This window comes from Gigantopelta aegis, chromosome 15, assembly GCF_016097555.1.
Source record: "Gigantopelta aegis isolate Gae_Host chromosome 15, Gae_host_genome, whole genome shotgun sequence".
NCBI classification, from domain to species: Eukaryota; Metazoa; Mollusca; class Gastropoda; order Neomphalida; family Peltospiridae; genus Gigantopelta; species Gigantopelta aegis.
The window spans coordinates 28009237-28033513 of record NC_054713.1 but is presented as its reverse complement, the minus strand read 5'-3'; the positions used below and the strand labels follow the sequence as shown (position 1 = coordinate 28033513).

The following is a 24277-nucleotide window of genomic DNA, read 5'->3' as shown; positions in this document are numbered from 1 at the left end:
ATTCTTGAGAAACAAACCCGACAGTACCCCGTTTCAATAATGTTCCGTTTAAATACGTAGGCTTGCTGACGGGTTCCTCATGTAGTGTGTGCATTAGTTATTAATATGTAAAATATTTGTTACCAGCGAACTCGAAAATGATCAATGCAATAGTATTTTAACGTCAAACATAGGGTTATTGTTATATTCGAGCGGGGATCTTTGACTACCCGGTGGTAGGCAGCAATTCCGTGTTTTTGCTATAGCGTTATCTCTGACGGCAGATAGTGAGCATAACAGTCCAAATGTTTGTTTAGGTCTCGAACGGCAGAGTACTCGGGCTAGACCCGACGTTTTGAAGTTTATGGAGTGTTCAGGCTGGTTACCCAGATTTTGTGGGTGCTCATATGCCATGGTAGGATTTCAGAAAGAAGAAGAAGAATGGAAGTCATGAGGGTGTCCGTTCTTTTCAGTTTTATTTTATTCTGCAGCGTTAATGCCGGGAACAAACGCACGTTGGTTCTAGTAGACAACTGGTCGATTAGAGAAACACACTCAACGTTTTTCAGAACGCTGCGAGGTATAGTTTGAATTATATTCCTGTCTCCAACAAGCTACGTGGACCGGTGGCACGCGCCGGTAAGATGGTGCCACGTACTGTGACGTAGTGAGGGAGCAGTCATTGTTCCATCTGCAGGCCTCGAAATTCGGTGTTAAAAGGGCAGGCTATAATAGCCTTTAAAAATCTAGGAAATGAAGGGCACAAAGGCTAACCTAAAAGGCACAAAGGCTACGTTCATATATTTTCAAAGGGCACCAAGGCAGTCTTTTTTAGGAAGTCAATTTAACCAGAAAAAAACCTTTTCCGCATTTATGGATTATTTTCAATATATATATATATATGTGTGTGTGTGTGTGTGTGTGTGTGTGTGTGTGTGTGTGTGTGTGTGTGTGTATGTGTGTTAAATGGAGGTTGCGGGGTGTGCGCGCGTGGGGGGGGGGGGCAGCAGCGATGATGTTTATGTCCCCCACCCCACTTTTTGGCACCTTCTTACGCCGTGCCCTGGACCCAATCACTGGCATTGTTAGAGACTGGACCCAGACTAGACATGCCTGGACGTTGAATGGATATGAGCATAACTAATTTGTTTGAAATTTGAATCATTAATGCGTGCTCTTATTAGGTACCACGGTAATTGGTGACACACGAGATCGCATGACAGTACGGTAACGTGTGTGGCGATTAAACGGCTTTTATTACAAACTGCTAAATACTGTAGGCCTATAGAGGAAAATATATCGTATTATCGTAACTCCAGTCATCTCATACATTGTAGGTTTATTTTCCAAAAACAACAACGTGCGATCTCAACAAAACAATCAAAGATTTCTCTATACCACATGCACAGACTACAAGTCATCGCGTTTTTTTCCGCATGCAAAGGTGAAGGTCATTTGAAGAAGACGTCGTACAATTTTCGTTGTTGGCTACTGCTTGGGCCTAGTACCCAGAATTTGTTAATATACACGGGTGTAGCCTGTAGGAAGATACCAAAAAGTGGGGTGGGTGGGCACACAGACACACGTATAAAATTAATATATAAACCATCGATGCTGCTACAAAGTACCCCCTTTCCCGCTTCCTACGCCAGTGATGTATAGGCCTATCAACTGCTGAGCATGGGTAATAATTAAATAAACGGAATAGTCAAGAATAACCACAAACATTAAACAGTTCACATTTATTTCAGTGTTTCAGTTAATTGGGAATACATTAATTTGGGTGATTTTAGCATGGGTCCGTTCAATAGGCTAATACACATTAAAACTATAAGTCCGCCCCACAGGGAACGCCTTTTTTTTTAACTATGAAATTTACCACAGGTTATTCATTTCTAGGCCGATTGATTTGTAAATTGCACACAAAATTAGTATTGTTTTGTCATTTCCAATACACTTTTACTTTTCTTGTTACGTCAAACAAAACTGAAATTAATAGCAAAAAACTTATTTTTTTTTATAGAATGATGGGACAGACTTTTTTTTATAATTTCAAAATTTGTCATGAAGAATATCGATAACAACAGCCCCAAGTTCAGCCAGCAAACGTTTGTTTTCGTGAACTATTTGATTGGTTCTCAACGTGGCCATTTGGTTTATTGTGAAGCGCATAAACCAGTCTAGCGGACGTTTTTCCGCTCGGTCTGGTTGAACGCAGCTGACGTTTAAATACTAGTAGCTAATAATAATATATAATAGTAATAATAATAATAATAATAAATAATAATAATTTTTAATTCCCTCTTCCTTCCGTAGGCATGGTGTTTTAGCCTATTTAAAAAAAAAAAAATTGCCCCGGGATTCTTTTTCGGCTATTTACGGGGTTTTCCCGTAAATGTACGACGTTAAAACTTTCGGCAAGTTACGGTGGGTACGTTTCAACTGTAATTTATCATTTGTTACGTTCGATGTGCAATTATAATACATGACCAAGAAACTGTATACAAACACTACCGAGGAACATCGAATTCGTGCATGTTTAATGTTTTAAAATAAAAGTTAGGGTTATACAAGTTTTAAAAAACCACACATACACAAAAGGGGCACCACGGCAGGTAATTAATAGGGCACGGTTATTCATAGCCGTAAAGTAACTGGTATTTTTGAGGCATCACGGCAAAGGCACACGGCAGTACGGCAAATGCCGTGGAGCCGTCGTGAATTTCGAAGCCTGCATCTGTAGTATGGCATTCGATTTTTAGACTAAAGTACACGAAGCCAACGACAGCAGATCACAACACAAGATCGTAGAATTGAATAGCAAATGTCAAAAGCATGACAAACCGATTTTAAAACGTAATGTTAGTCTAAATTAATTAATTAATGTAAAATTAATTAAACCTACTCAGACCATTGCCCCATTACTGCATTAGTTACCCCCATAATCCCCATTATTATCCCATTATTTTGATTTATCCAGGTGTTCTGTGGGTCTGAACAACAGACCCCTTCCCAAAAGAAAGTTGCATTAAAAATTCTCAATTCTGTACTAAATATTGATAATTCACAGTACAGGGTTCTTATACTTTATAGGTCATGGAAATCATGGATATCATTTCCAGGCCTCGAAAGTCATTGAATTTTCATTTTGGTCATGGGAAATGATGATCAATCTGTCTAAAAAAAAAAAAAAATTGAATTCATATGAGAATCATCCGGATTTATCAGGAATTCCAGACTTTTACTCTGCCCGATTTTATTACGTTTAAAAAAAAAAAAAAAGCTACATTTTACCCAGGGCAGCAGTCCAGGTTTTATACCAATTCAACAATCTGGATTTTATACTTGTATACCCAGAAGTCCGGGTTTTATACCCACCACCATTTCAGCGATTCTAACATGTCCGCAGTCATATTATCCTCGTATGTTATCTTCATCACCATTGATCTGTTTTGATCTCATGAGCAGTGTAAATATGCGTACTTGTTTGGACAAAAGCGGCATGTGCATGTCAATGTGCCCAATTTAGTTATGTATCTAAAGCCCTGACTTACAATATAAGCTGGAAATACTGTCATTAAAATGTCAGTTTGATGGGTACACACATGTTATTCATGTAACCGAACAATCAGTTACCTAAGAATAAAAACACATTAAATGACTTGTGGTAGCCTAACGTATTGTACCTAAATATTGTACCCTGTGAGGACATTTGCAAATTGAATGATGTGTATGACAGATTTGGCTATGGTCAATGTGTAGACAGACAGAACCAACTCTAAATGCTGATGATTTATTTTGTTAATTTCAGACCTGGGGTTTGAGCTGACATTCAAAACAGCTGATGATGCTGGGTTGGCCCTGGTGAAATATGGAGAGTTCCTCTACGATAACCTTGTATTGTTTTCACCATCCGTCCAAGGTAAATTGACATATGTTTTGATCTTTGAATATTTACAGTCACATCTATACATTTTACTGTTAGCATACATTTTGAAGAAAAAATTGATATTTTGTTTTGAACAACTAGATTTGTTTGCTTGTGTTGCAAAGTGATTTTCATGAGTCGGTTATAGATAGCATTACATGTATTTAAAATAGTTATTGTCAGCATAATTTGATATAATCACAAGTTTGTCCATTTATCCTGACAAGTGAAAACCTGCTTGGACAAACATGATGCACCTCAATGGTTGTCCAGTGGAGAAGTAAAAATGTCCCAATGCATTTTACTATTGGTACCGAAATTTACAATTTAAATATTATTCTATTTTTTGTGTGTTTGCTTTGTAATGTCATTAGTTATATATATTATAATATATATAATTGTCTGTGTTTTCAGACTTTGGTGGCTCCATTGACATTCCAGCAATAACAAGTTTCATTGATGGAGGAGGAAATGTTTTGGTAGCAGCAAGTTCTTCAATAGGTATATTGTTGTGTATTCGTGTACTTAGCAGCAATGTATATATGTACAGTCCTGTCTTGTTAAACTACCAGATTTGTTGTTTTCTGGCCTTACTGTTACATGTATAGAACTTACTGGGAAGTATTGAAAATACAGGTTTGATATTGGTATTTTTGGGGTGATTTACTTTGGTATCGGTACAGTATTTCGGTATTGATACCGATATTGAACGGTATACTCTGCTTTAAAGGCATGTCCGAGTTAAAGTCTCACCAAATGTTTGACATCCAATAGCCAATGATTAATAATCAATGTGATCTAGTGGTGTTGTTAAACAAAACAAACTTCAACCTTTAATGAATAAATGGTACCTTCATTAGGTCATTCTCAGATTGTTGTTTTCCCTTTTAAAACCAGTGACATCAATACCTTCCAGGTCATATAAATTCTAAATCTTGCATAACTGAAATTCCTGTTTTGGTGGGTATTATCCAGGCCTGGAAAGTTGATGACACAAGAAAGGCCATTCGCATAAAAGCATTGTAATATTTTGTTGATGATCGCAGACCGATCCTTAAAAACAATAAAAAAGGGTCCTGGAAAATGTCTTTAAAAGTCATGGAATTTAACCGATAGCAAAGTGTAGGCTATGCATGATGATTAATCTGCTCTAATGGTGTATTTAAACAAATAGAACTTTAAACTGTAATTCCTATAGTATGTGTAACTCTTGAAGACATAGCTTAGATGTGTCTGCTGGGATTTGAACCCTGAGATCTCATCTTGCAAAGCCTAATTACAAGCCACTACACCACAGAGGCTAAATCAATTTAATTAACTTCTGTTCTTTGTACATAAGCATTTGTACATTTTGGTGGAATAAACCAAATGTTTTAACTAGGAGATAACCATATGGAGTTTTTAGAATTGCTAGTATTCTTGTCTATTTCATCCCACAAATGTCATTTTTGACCGAAGGCGTTAGCCTAAGGTTAAAAATTAAACCTTTGTGGGCATCAAATAGACAATAACACCCACAAATCTAAAAACTCCATATGGTTATGTCCATTGTAAACTAAAACGTTTTTCTATGGAACGAAGTGTATATTTGGTATTTTTTGAAAAAAAAAGACCTGGCTACAATCTAATTGTAGACCCTTGAACCGTGAAATTGGCCTGTTCCAATTGCTAATGATGTCATTAGCTTCCGGGTGTTATTTTCATTTGATCCCAGAAAAAGAATATAATAACCAATGACAATACAGAACACACTTGCCATCAGTTTACAATGTAGTGATGTCCTGATGATCGATTATAATAGAAAATTTAGCTCTACCGATGTGATGATCGGTTATAACAATCTATAATTGATTGTGTGGAAAATGTTAATTGTAATTATTCCCCCAGTTTAGATTATGAAATTGATGTAAATATGTTGGGGTTTGTTTTCTTGTGTACTTAATTTTTTTTTATATTAAATAGTTATCAAAGGTAAAATTTGTGATTTATTGGGTGAACACGACACATGGTGCTTATAATTTAAATCCTCCTTATATTCATACAATTCTAACCGATTGTGTAATTGAAAGTTGATCGGTTGTGCAAACCGATGGCGGATGATGAAATTCCAACCTGATTCCCAACACTAGTTTAATGGACTGACCTGAAAGTGTGTTGACCGTTTTCCGTGTCTGTCTGTAGGTGACCCATTACGAGAACTGGCCACGGAGTGTGGGGTGGAGTTTGATGAAGAGAAGACTGCCGTCATTGATCACCTCAACTACGACAAGGATGACACTGGACACGTAAGTGCTGTGCTGGTTCACTGACCCAGCAGAGAAATAATTCTAGAAGATTCATCATGAGTGGGTTTTAATGCTCGTAGCAGTTGAAATTTATTTTACTCGAGACATAAACATGATACTAAATGGAAGTGTTTGAGATTAATGGTATCCTGATATCCTAGGGATACCAGAATTTAATTTTGGATACCAGACTTCAATAACCCAGTATATCATATAATGTGGGTTTGTTTTTTAATCCTGCATTTTAATTTTTCGCTGAAACAGTGAAAGTAGTAATTTACTGGTGTGAAGTTAAGTAACAGTGTCGTCCAAGTTTGTTACGATGTTGTATTTCATTTAAGTGAGATAATAAATTCTCAGGTGGGATGCCAGATTTTAAAATGTTAGTATCCAACTGGGATACTGCCCCAATTTATATGTTTCTGTCATTAATTAGTATTATATACTGATGGAAAGAAATAAAGGATCACACAGATAGCAACAAGAAATAATGACTGCATCAAAAATCAATTCATATTGTCATTCAACACTCCAGACATTCAATCCCACATTACAACTTTGCATGAATTACAGACATTACTATGCTAGTTGTGAATTAAATTTGGTCTACAATTTGATGTGTTCCCTTATTTCTTTCCATCAGTATAACTGGATTTGTGTGCTGAAACTAAATGTTACAATTGGTTTATCCAGGTATTTTATTCAATTTGCTAGTACCGCTATAAATTCATTCGTATGTTTACATTTCAGTGTTTGAGATTATTTTTTTTGGCAGTATCCCAGTTTGATACTAACATTTCAAAATCTGGTATCCCACCTGAGAATTTAGTATCCCACTTAAATGAAATTCATAAATAACATCGTAGCAAATTTGGACGACATTGTTACTTAACTTCACCAGTAAATGACGACTTTCATTGTTTCAGCGAAAAAATAAAAATGCAGGATTAAAAAAGAATCAACATTATATAGTATTCCGGTGGGATACTGGGTTATTAAATTCTGGGATATCGGGATACCGTTAATCTCGAACACTGCATTTATGTTAATTAAAAAAAACCCAAGTTACTAAGTTACACTGTTTAGGAAACTGCAGTACTTAGTTGTTATTAGTTTATATTTTGTGTTGCAGCACACTTTGATTGTGGCCGATAGTGCTCACTTGCTGGATGCTCCGATGATCGTGGGCACGAAGAACACATCTCCTTTACTGTTCAGAGGAGTTGGGTAAGATTTATGTCTGTCTGTAGGTCACCGGTGTTTCACAATCACTCCTGTTTCTAATACTGCTTTATCAAAGCAGCCGGAGATGTAACAACTGGCAGGATCGATCATCTTCATGTAAGCAGGACGGGTCATGGCCCCGTGGTAAAGCACTCGCTTGATATGCAGTCGGTTTAGGATCAATCCCAGTCAGTGGATCCATTGGGCTACTTGTCATACCATCCAGTGCACCACAACTCTTAATAATATCAAAGGCCGTGGTATGTGCTATCCTGTCTGTGGGATGGTGCATATAAAAGATCCCTTGCTACTAATGTGGAAAATGTAGCTGGTTTCCATTGTAAGACTATATCTCAAAATTACCAAATGTTTGACATCCAATAGCCGATGATTAATAAATCAATGTGCTTTACGTTGTTAAACAAAATATTCTTTAACATTTGATGTAAGCAAGATATGTTAGTAGTCATCTACCTCCTGAACAATGAATTTACCAATGAAAAGTCTGTCTTTCTATCGATAGGTTCCTACAGTTTTGTTTTTTTCCAAAGCTTTATCAGTCATGTGATGTTACAGATCAAGTTTGCGTTTCATGGGGATTTACCAATTTTTCACAGAGTTATGGCCACTTTTCTTTCTCTTTTGTAGTTATTTTTGTGCTGTTATCAATTAAAAGTTCGAGCACGCTGTTCTGGGCACACACCTCGGCTACGTGGGCTGTCTGTCCAGGACAGAGGGTTAGTGAGAGAGAAGTTGGTGTAGTGGACTACCCACTGAGTCGTAACTCACTCTGGGTGGAAACTGGTATCAGGAGGCGAACCCAGTACCTACCAGCCTCAATTCCAATGGCATAACCACTACATCACCGAGGCTGGTTGTTATTACTAGATCCAGTTTTATTTTGGGGGGGGGGGGGAATTTAATCAAGGGTCATAATTCAGTCCACATTTATAAAAAAAGATTTAACAGGAATTTTGTGGGGTCTGGTAGGTGACATGTATTCAGGGCTTCTAGATTATGGTAGCCCCTCTCCCTTGTTTTTTTAAATCCGCCCCTTTTCAACTTTCATTCGTTCCGCCTAAAATTTCCGGAGTTTATATCCAACCCATTGTGGCCGCCATATTTACTTATTCGCCATTGACCAGATTTGTCTCGCGAAGTATCATCTGCGCGAGACCAATGCGCAGATCGTATACATTGGTCGCGTCATGTTGGACAAAATGGTGGTATTGTTTGCGAATGCATTGAAAATCTGTCCATTGTTCGGGATTTTGTGATTTCAATGGGATGTCGTACAAAGTTCTTGATCGGTCAGCGGGCACCCCCCTCGAAACACCACCACACCCACCCCCCCCCCCCCCCCCCCCCCCCCCCCCCGTCTACGCCAGCGCGTCCTTGGTCAAAGACATATCCATAATTTGGTAAAATTATTTCAGCCCTTTTTGGGAAAAGTCACTTTCATCCCTGCTAGTAGTATTCATAGTTGGGCTAGTAAATAACTACAATTGCCATTCCCGACTGCTAGTGAAAACAAAAATGATTATATCTGATTATTACTATTATTTAGTACAATTGTATTAACTTACAGTGAAGTAGGGCTAGTGAATTTTAAATTGTGGCTAGTAAATTTTTAAAATTGCTGATCCCATGGCTAGTGGATTTTCTAAAAATTCTAGAAGCCTTGTGTATTGCTTTAGCTGGCACCCTGCAAAAAGTCACGTTTTTAAATCTAGCAGGTGATATACAAATTCTAGTGGTGTCATTAGTAGATCTATCAGGCCTCGAAATTCGGTGTTAAAAGGGCAGGCTATAATAGCCTTTAAAAATCTAGGAAATGAAGGGCACCAAGGCTAACCTAAAAGGCATAAAGGCTACGTTCATACATTTTCAAAGGGCACTAAGGCAGTCTTTTTTTAGGAAGTCATTTTAACCAGAAAAAACACCTTTATCTGTAATTCTGTTAAATTGGTCATTCATCAATAAATCAAAGTATTGTAGTGGTGTCATTAAACAAAACAGTATTTTAATTTTTTTGTGGTGTCCTTAAAGACAACTTTGGTTGAGAGAGATTATGACGTATCTGGTCTCCTTGAACAAACACTGCTGCTGTTCCATCTCATTACAGCAGGTAATGGATCAGTCCACTGGTTTCGGACCATCTGAGCAGATGGAGTATGACTGAAAGAAAATTATATTTGAATGGCTGGACAGTTATGTTAAAGTCTTAACATTAAAGAAATAAAATAAAATAATCTATAGTAAAAGTAGATATGTTATTTTATCTATTAGTTTGTGAAGGTATCTCCAGAGAATCACTGTAGAATACCGGTACTAAGTTTCAGAATTAACCAATCAAGATTTCTATTTCAATTTTACAATCTCATTAATTAAAAAAAACCCAAACTAAAAACAAAAAACGTTTTTACAAGTTTAGACATCTTTATTATTTTGTGGAGACTACCAAGAGAATATGTGTATTACGTTTCAGAACAATACAATCAAAGCTTTAGGAAAAGGGATGAAATGTTCAGTGTTAAATTATTAAATAAATGAATGTTCAAACCAAATCATTTAGTTTTTAAAAATTTAATCTTTATATTAGTTTTGTTCTAAATTTCTATATTTAACAATAATAAAAAAATCCACCCTAATTTCAACTTTTTCTCCAACAAACATGATTGTAATAACAAGATTAACCAAATGACCCATTTAATTATATAATAAAAAATGTGGAGGGAAATCCCATTCTGTCATGTGACTGTATCCACAAAAACGTAAACATTGTCGGAGGACACCATGGCCTATTTTCTTAAGTATGTTTTCAGCATTTATGGATTATTTTTAATGTGTGTGTGTTAAATGGAGGTTGAGGGGTGTTTGTGTGTGTGTGGGGGGGGGGGGGGGGGGGGGGCAGCAGCGATGGTTTTTATACACCCCCACCCCACTTTTTGGCTCCTTCTTACGCCGTGCCCTAGACCCAATCACTGGCGTCGTTAGAGACTGGACCCAAACTAGGCATGCCTGGACGTTGAATGGATATGAGCATAACTAATTTGTTTGAAATTGGAATCATTAAAGGAGACCGGACACCAAAAGACATGTAGTGTGTAATGGATTAAGTTAGGGCCAAAGACCGCATTACTCTAACGCCAGGCTCGCTGCGAGGCACCGGTCAGCTGCGCGTCTTAGGTTTGGGGTAAAAACAGAAGTGGGCGGGATTATGCATAGATCTGAACGAAAGCGAGGCAATACGTCATCGGTGAGAGTTACCAAGCAATACCGTTACATGTGTTGATTCTTTGGTTGTGCCTTTTAGTTGTCTTTTTTTTTTTGTCTCGAGGTTTATCGGAAATTTAATTTACAAGATAATTAGTGTTATTATATACGGTCAACGTAATTATATGATGGTTAACTGCGCAGTGTTTAACTGCAACAGTAACAGCAATGCATCCCAAGAAACGGCCAACATCATGATTTCGATTTCCAAAAAAACCCGAAAGTTGTTTTAAAACATGGACGCATTATTGTCGTCGTATGGGCTATACACCAACTAAATACAGCAGGTTATGGTACATTTACAATGTGAAAATTAAAACAAGTATGTACTTAAGATTACATTAAATAAAGGTATTGCAATTTATTAACATACGAATATTTAAACTTCACATTTATTTACCTATAATTACCAAATTAATTTTCACCGACAGCCCACAACGACTCCATACTATTGTCTCTTGATCTAGTTGGGCCGGGTATAAACTCTACATCAGATTTTGGTTACAATGGCAAAAATTAATTGTTTGCTGCTACAAAGTACCCCCTTCCCCGCTTCCTACGCCAGTGATGTATAGGCCTATCAACTGCTGAGCATGGGTAATAATTAAATAAACGGAATATTCAAGAATAACCACAAACATTAAACAGTTCACATTTATTTCAGTGTTTCAGTTAATTGGGAATAAATTAATTTGGGTGATTTTAGCATAGGTCCGTTCAATAAGCTAATAAACATTAAAACTATAAGTCCGTCCCACAGGGAACGCCTTTTTTATTACTATGAAATTTACTACAAGTTATTAATTTCTAAGCCGATTGATTTGTAAATTGCACACAAAATTAGTATTGTTTTGTTATTTCCAATACACTTTTATTTTCTTGTTACGTCAAACAAAACTGAAATTAATAGCAAAAAACATTTTTTATAGAATGATGGGACACTCTTTTTTTATAATTTCAAAATTTGTCATGAAGAATATCGATAACAACAGCCCCAAGTTCAGCCAGCAAACGTTTGTCTAACGTTTGTGAACTATTTGATTGGTTCTCAACATGGCCATTTGGTTTATTGTGACGCGCATAAACCAGTCTAGCGGAGGTTTTTCCGCTCTGTCTGGTTGAACGCAGCTGACATTTAAATAGCTAATAATAATAATAATAATAATTTTTACCTGAAATAATGAAAACGTTTTGGCAATTTTTGTCTTCTTTAGTCTTCTTTTTCTACTAGGCATGGTTTAGCCTATTTTGAAAACAAAAAATTGCCCCGGGATTCTTTTTTGGCTATTTACGTTTTTTTCTGTAAATGTATGACGTTAAAAATTTCGGCAATTTACAATGGGTTTTTTTTTCGTAACGCTGTACGTTTCAACCGTAATTTATCATTTGTTACGTTCGATGTGCAATTATAATACATGACCAAGAAACTCTATACAAACGCTACCGAGGAACATCGAATTCGTGCATGTTTAATGTTTTAAAATAAAAGTTAGGGTTATACAAGTTTAAAAAAAAAAAACATACACAAAAGGGGCACCACAGCAGGTAATGAAAAGGGCACGGTTATTCATAGCCGTAAAGTAACTGGTATGTTTGAGGCATCACGGCAAAGGCACAAGGCAGTACGGCAAATGCCGTGGAGCCGTCGTGAATTTCAAAGCCTGATCTATTTAACTTGGGCCAAGTTCATGATTCTATTATATTTTAATTTAATAGTGCTCTAAATTACATCTCAGTGGTCCACGTTTTTCAGCAGGCCATAATTATTTCTTTTGACCTGCTGTTTTAAAAGGATTCCAGCAGACCATGTTTAATTCCTATTTCGAGTACCTGTACTCTAAGCATGCTTGTTTGATTGCAGTATGGTGGCTGACCGGGAAAATCCTCTTGTTCTCAGTATTCTTCATGCATCTTCAACCGCGTACTCTCACAACCCGAATGAGAAGATTGAGGAGGTGAGTCCCTTTAAGAGTCACTGTTTTATCAGGTGATAATAGCTGCGTTTAGTGTAACAGTATTTCAGGGTACATGAACTGTTTTTTCTCCCATCCCTAGCCATGCAAGACAGGCGTATTCCATGACGTCAGCCCGTGCGGAATAAATCGGTCTTGCATGACCACGTGACTTTTGTTGTTTGAACTAATATTAACATTGGGTGACATCATGTAAATGGCAAAATAATGCAAGAAATGCTTTTTATATTTCATAAAAACAAGGAATCCTGACATAATGAAATTATACTATCATTTTCGGTTTATGCTTTTAGTATAAACCATTTTTTATTGTGAGATAAAAAATAAGATATGTAAATTTTTGACGTTTTCCCAGAATGCTTGTTTTTCATCTACTGGATGGGAAAAAAATAATACTCAATTATGTATCCACCCTCGGGTACATAATATGATGTCAGTGTGGAATAGCCCTGTACCACATGGACACATGTGAAGGATTATTTTAATCTGACATAGCTGCATATAGTGACCGAGTTTTCATTGTACATGAACTGTTTCGGTGGGCATAGTTACATTTATGAAAACTGACAATGGAAAAATAATGCTATACATACATAATGCATACCAATTAAGAATAAGTCTTTTATTGAATAATGACAAAATAGTGTTTTCCCTAGCTTGTTCTAGCATGGTGCCGCAACGTGCCTCAATAGTGTAGTGCCATCTTTTCTTAATGAGCACCATGCTGCCCTGAGATTAAACAAGCCTTTTTCAATAATTAATTCTAGCACACAAAATGTATTATTAATTAATAACGTATCCCTGTTATATTTTGCTATTCATTTATTAAAGCAAGCACAATAATTACTTTTATTTTTATTAAACATTAAACATTAAAACAAAAGTGCCCTGAAAATGGCCCTGTGTTAAGTCTACCATGCATTGCCAAACTCTGGAGGAAAATACTACCCAAAAAAAAGATGTTACATTTAAAAGACATTACATTTTATAATGATGTTCATTGAATCGATGGGTTCTATTGGTGTCATTAAACAAAACAAACATAAACTTTTGTTCCCAGTCACATATCGTTAGTTGTGTACGTCTATTGACACTGTTTGAGATCTTTGCCCATCTCTGTGGTGTGTAGTGGAGTTTTTAAGTCTGTGTGTGCTTGTTGTTATTTTCAGTTTCCACATGCCGTTGGTAAGAACACGCTGTTGATTGCTGCGCTGCAGGCGAGGAACAACGCACGAGTTGTCTTTTCGGGCTCCATAGACTTCTTCAGTGATGAATTCTTTCACTCGGCTGTGCAGAATGCCATTGGTGGAAAGAAGTATGTTGTTTGATAGCAGCTCTATATACTTTCTGCATATACTTTAGACACATCCAATCATCTGTATACTTTAGACACATCCAATCATCTATAGACTTTAGACACATCCAATCATCTATAGACTTTAGACACATCCAATCATCTATATACTTTAGACACATCCAATTAGACACATCCAATCATCTGTATACTTTAGACACATCCAATCATCTGTATACTTTAGACACATCCAATCATCTGTATACTTTAGACACATCCAATCATCTATAGACTTTAGACACATCCAATCATCTGTATACTTTAGACACATCCAATCATCTGTATACTTTAGACACATCCAATCATCTATATACTTTCTGCATACGAGATAGACACATCCACATAGACTGATTATAAGAATCCACCTGGAAAATTGCAATCGTAGGGCCAGGATCACCTTAAGTACCTTATGCTAGGTAGCTATGCACTTACGGTGATCTTAGCGCTCAGATCGCTTTGTAAAACGGGGTCCAGGTGTGGGTATAAAATGTAAACCAGGGTCAACATTTCCACCATTTAGGGTGTACTTTTCTGTCCCACATAACCACATATGATGGAGTCTTTTTTTTCTCATCCATTTGGTAATTAAACTTATATTTCACGAACAAGTATGGCCGAAAAACTAATTTATTTATTTGACCATTTTGTCATAAATAACCTACACTATCATATTTGTCATGTTTGTTTCATGTGTTAAATACAATTTAACACAACAACTTAACAAGACCGCTTTTATGATGAAGGTTTCAGTAACAAAATATTGGTTGTCGTATGACCTCGGATCACCAACTTGCATTAATATGACATTACCAACGTCACGTTTCCGTTGTTAAATGCAGTGATGTCATGGCATGTGAAAGATAAAAATATCTTTCATAGCTTTCTTTCATGGGATAACTGTGTGGATAGCTCTGTCCTATATACCTAAGGATGACAGCTGTCACACAGAAATATGTATTTTAGCCAAAATTATATCACCATGTTTATGTTTCTAGTTTTTCTCAGTGTAAATGGAATAATGACATTGTTGGATGTTGGGTATTATAAATTTCACATCTGTTACTCATTGACAATACTTTTCCAATGTTATTTGAGATATTTTGGAACATTTGACAAGCCTGAATGTACTGGGGGCCAAAAAGGACATCAGGGACAAAAACCACTGAATGAAATGGAATCATTCACAAATTTTGTTTTAATTAATTATGTCACCAGTATGTACCGTACCCAAAATATATGTTTGTCCAGTATGGAATTTACTGTTAATCGTTTTATTACAAATGCATTACTGAGTGTGTGTGTTAGTCATATCTGGATGTTATTGTTAAAAATTAATATACTAAAGTATTTAACCTTTTGGGGTGTAATGTAGCCTAGTGGTAAAGCTTGATGTACGGTCGGTTTGGGATCGATCCCCGTATTGGCCTATTTCTTGTTCCAGCCAGTGCACCATGACTGGCTATGGTGTGTGCTATCCTGTCTATTGGATGGTGCATATAAAAGATCCTTTGCTACTAATGGAAAAATATAGCTTGTTTCCTCTCTAAAACTATATGTCAAATTACCACGTTTGACATTAAATAGCCGATGCTTAATAAATCAGTGTGTTCTAGTGATGTCGTTCAACAATACAAACTGTTTTACTGTTAACGTTTCAGGTTTGACAAGTCTGGTAACCAGGAGCTTGCACTGAACCTTGCTCGCTGGGTGTTCAAAGACAAGGGTGTACTCCGGGTGGGGCCCGTCACTCACCACAAGGTGGGCGAATCAAAACCACCAACCGCTTACACCATTATGGACGAAGTCGTAAGTAACAATACTATAGATATATATGATTAATTCTGCTTACATGAAAAATACAAACACTCTTTCAAGGCTTGAACTTAAGAATCTGTCTCCCAAGACAATTTTAAAAAGAATTCCCACGGGTGAAACTGCCCACCGATGCTAAATTTCACCCATGGCAATTCTTTTAAAAATTGTTGTCAGAGACAAATTCTAAGTTTGAGCCTTGTGAGTGTATGTGTATTTTTTTAAAGTGACATTTGCAGCATATAAACATGGCTAAAAGGTTATTTTGATGTATGTAGACATATTAACTGTGCAAATGTTAAATATTAACAGATAATGTACACAAGGTGTATACATTTTGCCATTGTTGAGGAGCTTTACAGATGGCACAAAGTGTCGTCGGTGATGCTCTCAACATATAGCAATTTATATAAGCATTGGCAATTGCTGTCGTTAAGTTCGAGCCCTGCTCTCGGTGATTTATCCAGGCATTCTGTGGTTCCAAACATAAGTCTTTTCAGGGGTGGGAATTCTTCTCGGATCCGCCGTTTTCCTCTTATTGAACACTGCGTTTCCTCACATTCCGTGGGGGGGGATTGGTCATGTTAATTTCTGGGCCCAAATTTTCGAAGCTATCTTAGCGCTACGATATCGTAAAACTGTCCTAAATGATGACGTTACACATCAGATTATGTTGTGACATCATTATGAATCTAAATGCGGCTGCATTTCTTATTTGGTTTCAGTTGCAAAGGGAGCGAGTAAGCTTTAGCCGAAGTCGCGATGCAGCATGGAACATCTGAAGTTAAAATGGCGGTCCGGACCCCTCTACATTTTTCCTCTTCTTTTTTTTACAGTTCACCAATTCCGACCCCTTTTTTTTCCCAAAAGAAAGTGGCACAGACAATTCCCAATTTCTATGCTAAATATATATATATATTTAATTATGTTCATTCCAATAACTTAATTCAACAGTGGTGTAATGCACCATTCAGTGGCCTGAGAAAATATGTCAAGTATGATTTCCTTGCACTAATTTTCCCTATCTTTACAGACTGACATAAATGTTAAATGTTCACTCATTCATGGCTTTTTATTAGTAAATATTTAATTTTGAGATACCTGGAATGAAAAAAAAAAGAAAGAAAATTTAAGTAAGTTTATCCCTTTGTCTTGCAATACAGACTTTTACTATGTCCCAGGGGTGCAGAAATTGAAAATAATTCACTAGCCCGCCAGACAAGAACTAACTAAAATTTACTAGCCGCCAGAATTTCTACTAGTCTGCCAGTCTATAGGATAATATATTATTAATACTATTATAATATACAGTGTCTTCAGTGACAAAACATTATTAAGAACACCTGGTAAGTGATCAACATCATGTGGCAAACAAAATAAAAAAGATAGATCACCGGTCAGAATGTTTCAATATTATAGCACTGTTTGTTTCTATATTTCAGTGTTACAACTTTGAGATTGAACAGAGCCTAAAAGATGCTGTTTGATTCTGTATGTCAGTATTATGACATTGAGTGTGAACAATATCTAATATGCTGTTTGATTCTATATTTCAGTATTATGACATTGAGTGTGAACAAAGCCTTAAAAAAGATGCTGTTTGATTCTGTATTTCAGTATTATGACATTGAGATTGAGGAGCTGGTCAATGGAGAATGGAAATACTTCAAAGGAAATGACGTTCAGCTGGAGTTTGTGCGCATTGACCCATTCGTTCGCACAACTCTCAGTCACAAAGGTTAGTGGTCCATATCAGTGCATCATTGCTTCCTCCAGTCATGGAGGAAAGGAAAGAAATGCCGACACCCCCAACCCTGGCCAATATGAAAATAGCAACAGCAAAAAAATATGCCATGAAAAAAAGTTTCTCAACATTTTCCACAGCAGTTAATGTATAAGAGAGGTGTTCAATTTGAAACTGTTACAAAAGTAAATAATTTTAACTAAGAAAAGTGACAGAAAGTTGAAAGTTGTCCGATGTGTAGACTGACGTTTGTTTTTGTAGGTGGGAAGTTCTATAAATCGTTCGTTTCCTGACGTGTAGACTGATGTTTGTTTTTGTAGGTGGGAAGTTCTATAAATCGTTCAAGTTTCCTGACGTGTAGACTGATGTTTGTTTTTGTAGGTGGGAAGTTCTATAAATCGTTCAAGTTTCCTGACGTGTAGACTGATGTTTGTTTTTGTAGGGGGGAAGTTCTACAAAAAGTTCAAGTTGCCCGACGTATATGGCGTCTACCAGTTCCGCGTCGACTACAACCGAGTGGGATATACGCACCTGTTCAGTACAACTCAGGTGAGTTGCCTCCCTTTTACTGTTTACCATTGGCTTGTGTCTCTACTGTATCTAGTGCCATATAACTGTAGATACAAAATTGTGTTGAGTTTTTCATCTTTAAACATTTTACAAAAGATAGGGCCAGGTCTCGGAGTGACACACCCTATCAGTGTATTCTGTGATCACGTCATAACATATTTTATTACCCGTGTGGTTAAAAATATCTTGGGACATATCAAAGTGATAGGTCCCACTAGAACGCCAAGTGGGACGTAACACGTTGACGTCGTCGATTGGCGCATTACAACCTTACAGGAATGTCAACCAAATGAGTTGTGATGAAAATTAAGATCGATTATGAGTTATTAATAGGATATAGTAAACTCTGTACCATTTCGTAAAGCTAAAGCTTGTGACAATTGACAATTATTTCAGGTGTCTGTATGACCGCTGGAGTACAATTAATAAGTTACTGCATTCTGAAACCTCGAGCGATTCGCTAGACAAATTTCAGAGATCGCTTCACAGTTGTAAAATGCAGATGCTAATTAAGTTTTAATTGACTACTTGTGTCCGTTTTGTCCATATGTCTACAAGAGAAATGTTACTTTAACCTCTATTTAACCTCATTTATTTACTGTCTCTTACCGGCCTCGGTGGCGTCGTGGCAGGCCATCGGTCTACAGGCTGGTAGGTACTGGGTTCGGACCCTGAGTGAGTGCTCCGCAAGGCTCAATGGTTAGGTGTAAACCACTTGCACCGACCAGTGATCCATAACTGGTTCAACAAAGGCCATGGTTTGTGCTATCCTGCCTGTGGGAAGCACAAATAAAAGATCCCTTGCTGCCAATCGGAAGAGTAGCCCATGTAGTGGCGACAGCGGGTTTCCTCTCAAAATCTGTGTGGTCCTGAACCATATGTCTGACGCCATATAACCGTAAATAAAATGTGTTGAGTGCGTCGATAAATAAAACACTTCTTTCTTTCTTTTTACTGTCTCTTATGTCCTTATCACTACCAATAAAATATTACTGCTTTCTCAAACCTGTGTTTAACATGTTATATTTCAGGTGTCTGTACGCCCGCTAGAACACACCCAGTACGAGCGGTACATCCCGTCAGCCTACCCGTACTATGTTAGTGCTTTCTCCATGATGTTTGGAGTCGTCCTCATCAGCCTTGTTTTTCTCCACTACAAAGATGATCCCAAGGAGAAGAAAGAATAACACATTTCACATTTCTAGCTTTATATATGTGTTGTAATGATTAGTTTGGTACCATATTGGACTACAATCAAGGTGATTTTTGATAATCAGGCTTATAAAACTTTGAGAGTCTAGATTCGAGACTTCAAAGAGTCCGAGACAGTAATGTCATGGCAACTCAATACAAATTGTGTGTGTGTGTGACGTCATTAGAGATTGAGTCTGGACTCTAAAAGTTTTATTAGCATGGGCCCAGGTCTCAATTTCACGAAGCATTATTAACATATTTTCGTATGTAAATGTAAATCTGTGACAAAACTACAATCCTTATTACTGCTAACGGTACAACTATATTGTTTGAAATTTGCAACTTAATTTTGTCTTTAAAATGCTTCTTGAACAATGTGATTTTCTGTGTGAATTAGATGGTAAACGTGTGTAAACATGTGACTGGTATAACTGATAATTGCACATAAACTTGTGATGTTTTGTTTAATGGGGGCCCCTGTATCGTAAGTTAAAAATAAAAGTTACTATGTGTACTTTTCGATAAATTTTGAACTTTGTGCTTGATTGTTAAGAAAATATTGCCTATAACTTACAAAAAAACCAAAATAAATTGTGAACTATGTATGGGTTTAATTGTGTGTGTTGAAATTTAATAGCCATTTCCAATTTGACACACAATGTTGTATAACTACTTAAAATCTCAGTATTGCATCCTCATCAAACATATTTTAAAAAGGGAAAAACAAGAATACAGCGGAGCTGTAATGTATAGTTGATTAACATTCCATCACTTTTAATTGTTCATTGTTCACTCTAGAGCATTCTGTTTATTAATGTAATAAAGAACTTGTTACAATATAACCTTCGAGTTGTTGTTTGAATTCTGTAAAGATAGGTGTATGGACTCCCATTTTTGTAGGGGCGGGTGTAGCCCAGTGGTAAAGCGTTGACTTAATGCACGGTCGGTCTTAGGATCGATCCCCGTCAGTAGACCCATTGGGCTATTTCTCGTTCCAGCCAGTGCTCCACAACTGGTGCAACAAAGGCCGTGGTATGTACTATCCTTTCTGTGGGATGGTGCATATAAAAGATCCCTTGCTGCTAATTGAAAAGAGTAGCCCATGAAGTGGCGACAGCAGGTTTCCTCTCTCAATATCTGTGTGATCCTTAACCATAAGACTGACGCTATATAACCGTAAATATGTCTTAAGTGCGTTGTTAAATAAAACATTTCCTTCCGTCCCATTTTTGTACTGGGGAAGGCTGATTATTGCTTGAATTGAATGAAAATGCTCTATTCTGAATTCCAACATTTATTCATATTAGAATTACTACCAAACAGCTTTGTAGGTTTTCAAACAAATCGCTACATATTTTTGCATTGATAACAACTAATATGGAGAGTAAAATGATGGTGAAAAGTTTTCAGGCCAACTCTTTTTTTTTTTTTTTTTTTTTTTACCAGAATCTTCTCCATCTATTTTGCCAGAATGCGTAGGTCGATGGGTTCAAATCTGGATAACAACGATTATTCATATTGGCATTACTACCAAGTAGGTATATGGGGACTTGTCTAGGACACATCCATGGGGGAATGTCTGAGGATGTGCCCAAGACATTCATGCTTGAATCTTTAGCGGATATAAGCAAGAGTCAAATGGTTAATTGATTGAGTTATATGGCAGGGGTGGGAATTCTCCTTGGATCAGCTGTTTTCCTCTCCTGGAACATTGCGTTTCCTCGCAGTTTAATCGTCCTTTCCTCCAGAATGTGTCGTATGGCACAGATTTTAACCTAGGATTTCAAGAATTTCCGGGACCCATCTAGATTTCCTATTTTTTTTACAGTTCACCAATTCCTACCCCTGATATGGGGTTCCAAATGAATCGCCTACTCTAATCATCTAATATTGTGGGTTGAATGATGGAAGTACATAATGAAAAGGTTTCTGGCCTGCTTATTTTGCTCCAATATCTTTATCGTTTTTGCCACATTGGGTTATTTCTCGCTCCATCCAATACACAATGACTGGTATATCAAAGGCTGTGGTATGTGCTATCCTGTCTGTGGAATGGTGTATTTAAAAGATCCCTCGCTACTAATAGATAAATGTAACGGGTTTCCTTTCTAAATTGATGAAAAGGTTTGGGGAAAATGAGCTGGCCTGAAACGGTTCCATCATTCTACTCTTAATATTACTTGTAATCTACTTAAAAATACGTAGTATACTTTCTTTGGAACACTACATAGCTGTTGGGAATTAATGCAAATATGAATAAACGCTAGATTCAAGCATATTCAATTAATTTGAGCAAAATTAATTATGCCCGTCCACCCCCCCCCCCCCCCCCCCCCCCCCCCCCCCCCCGGCAATAAAATTGAGGAAACGTCAATATATGTAGTTTATTTTGTTTAAAGACACCACTAGAGCACATTGATTTATTAATCATCGGCTATTGGGATGTCAAACATTTGGTAATATTGAGTCTTAGAGAGGAAACCGACTAGTAGTAGCAAGGGATCTTTTTATATGAACTATCCCATAGGCAGGATAGCATGTATCATGGCCTTTCCTCGGTGGCGTCGTGGCAGGCCATCGGTCTACAGGCTGGTAGGTACTGGGTTCGGATCCCAGTCGAGGCAAGGGATTTTTAATCCAGATACCGACTCCAAACCCTGATTGAGTGCTCCGCCAGGCTCAATGGGTAGGTGTAAACCACTTGCACCGACCAGTGATCCATAACTGGTTCAACAAAGGCCATGGTTTGTGCTATCCTGCCTGTGGGAAGTGCAAATAAAAGATCCCTTGCTGCCAATCGGAAGAGTAGCCCATATAGTGGCGACAGCGGGTTTCCTCTCAAAATCTGTGTGGTCCTGAACCATATGTCTGACGCCATATAACCGTAAATAAAATGTGTTGAGTGCGTCGTTAAATAAAACACTTCTTTCTTGTATCATGGCCTTTGTTATACCAGTCGTGCTCTGGTTGGAACGATAAATACCTATAACAAATGCGAGATGAGACGATTTTAATCCTATAAGAGGACTGCCATTCCCATGTCGGACATGACCAAATTAAATGTTTTCCCGACCACACCTTTCTAATCATTTTGCCAAGTGGAAAATATACATTGGTTAAAGGGACATTCCTGAGTTTGCTGCACTGTAAGATGTTTCCGACTAATAACATATTTCTACGATTAAACTTGCATATTAAATAAATTTTCTGGTTTAGAATATCATTGTCTGTATATTCAATGTGTTTCTGGTCGGCTTAATATTTGTAAGAAGCCCAAACTCGATTTTGTCTTAAAATAATTTCGTTCGTACGAAAAAATTATATTTTTGGAAAATAAAATGAAATTTAACCTAGTACAAATATTAGAACAATCAGAAACACGTTTAATATACAGTCACTAATATTTTATGCAGAAAAATATATTTGATATGTAATTGCAATCGTCAAAAAGTATTTGTTAGTCGATAGCATCTTAAAAAGTGCAACAAACTCAGGAATGCCCCTTTAACATCAGTGTATGAGACTCCATTGGCTTGGGAAATCAAAGCACATTTCAGGCTCATAAGAATCGGGGTGGAGGGGGTGGGATACGGGTCTGGACGGCAGTTAAATCTACCTTTTCATTGCAAACATGGTTGCTTACGCAAATCCAGCCAGGTAACGTTCGCAAACTATTTGATTTGTTCCCGACGTGGCCATTTGGTTCAATGTGGCCTCAGATTACAGTTATCTTCCCATTTGGTTGTCGAAAATTCAGAAATTTGTCCGATCAAGTAGTCTGCTGTTTGAGTGTGATTATTTCATGGCAGACAGCTGTGAAGTGGCAACTATTTGACTGAAGTAACAGGGGAGGGCATGTCGTTTGTAAACATGTGTAACTTGTTGACACTGAAGACTTGTTTGTGGTAATTCCGGCCCATGCAAAAGTAATGCTTTTTGTGTAAAATGGGTGTACTCCGCGGCCAGGTTTAGAGAGTGTGTTTGTTTAAACCAATATGCTGGGAGAAAAAGCTGAACAACAGGGGTTGTCCTTTTCAGGTTATATGTCCCCCAGTCAGGCAAAGGTACATACAAAAATCCACGGGCCTGCTGATATTTATAAAAATGTTATAGGCACTAAGCCTATATAGAAACATATAGCGAAATTAATTGTAGTCTGTGGCCATGTGAAGCGCATAAACCAGTCTAGCGGACGTTTTTTCTGCTCGGCCTGGCTGAATTCCTGGTAAACTTCGCGCAATGCGTGTTTTACAACAATTATTAGTGGCTGGTGTGAGAAGATCTTTGTAAGTGTAATTGGGTGACGGGCCAAAATGTCCTCTAACCCTACACTGCTTGAAACCGCGGTGATGAGACCGAAAACATACGGGAGAATATGGGTTTTTTTTTGGTTTTTTTTTTTGAAGCCCTCCCTTTGTATTCACTACATACTACATCACCTTCCACTAGTTTCATTATAAGTGAAGTAAACCCTGGACACTACCTTCATTATAAGTGAGGTAAACACTGGATACTTATAACTGTGTTTTCCGACCATGCAGGGTCGCAGCTAGCGAGTTTGTTTTGTTTAACGACACCACTAGAACACACTGATTTATTAATCAACGGCTATTGGATGTTAAACATTTGGTAATTTTGACATAATATATAGTCTTAAAGAGGAAAACCGCTACATTTTTTCTAATGCAGCAAGGGTTCTTTTATATGCAGTTTACCCATAGATAGGAAAACACACATCACGGCATTTAACCAGTTATGGTGCATTGGATGGAACGAGAAAAATCCAATTAATTGAATGGATCCAAAGAAATAAACCAGTGACTCATAACTGGTACGTCAAAGACTGGGGAAATGCATATATTTAAAAGATCCCTTACTGCTTTTCAGGAGTAGATTGTGTGGTGGTAGCAGCAATAATACACAGTAAAGTACTCTTAT

The 24277-nt window shown here is 37.2% G+C and overlaps 1 protein-coding gene across 1 annotated transcript; it reads left to right on the top strand.

Moving 5' to 3' along the window:
* The first annotated feature begins 412 nt into the window (after positions 1-412).
* On the top strand, positions 413-20181 carry LOC121390134 (dolichyl-diphosphooligosaccharide--protein glycosyltransferase 48 kDa subunit-like). Its single transcript, XM_041521878.1, has 11 exons — positions 413-559; positions 3791-3901; positions 4322-4408; positions 6089-6192; positions 7325-7419; positions 12554-12647; positions 13835-13980; positions 15678-15825; positions 17449-17569; positions 18018-18124; positions 19177-20181. The coding sequence occupies exons 1-11, from the start codon at positions 421-423 to the stop codon at positions 19330-19332; spliced, it is 1308 nt and encodes a 435-aa protein (XP_041377812.1). The 5' UTR covers positions 413-420; the 3' UTR covers positions 19333-20181.
* Positions 20182-24277: the final 4096 nt, after the last annotated feature.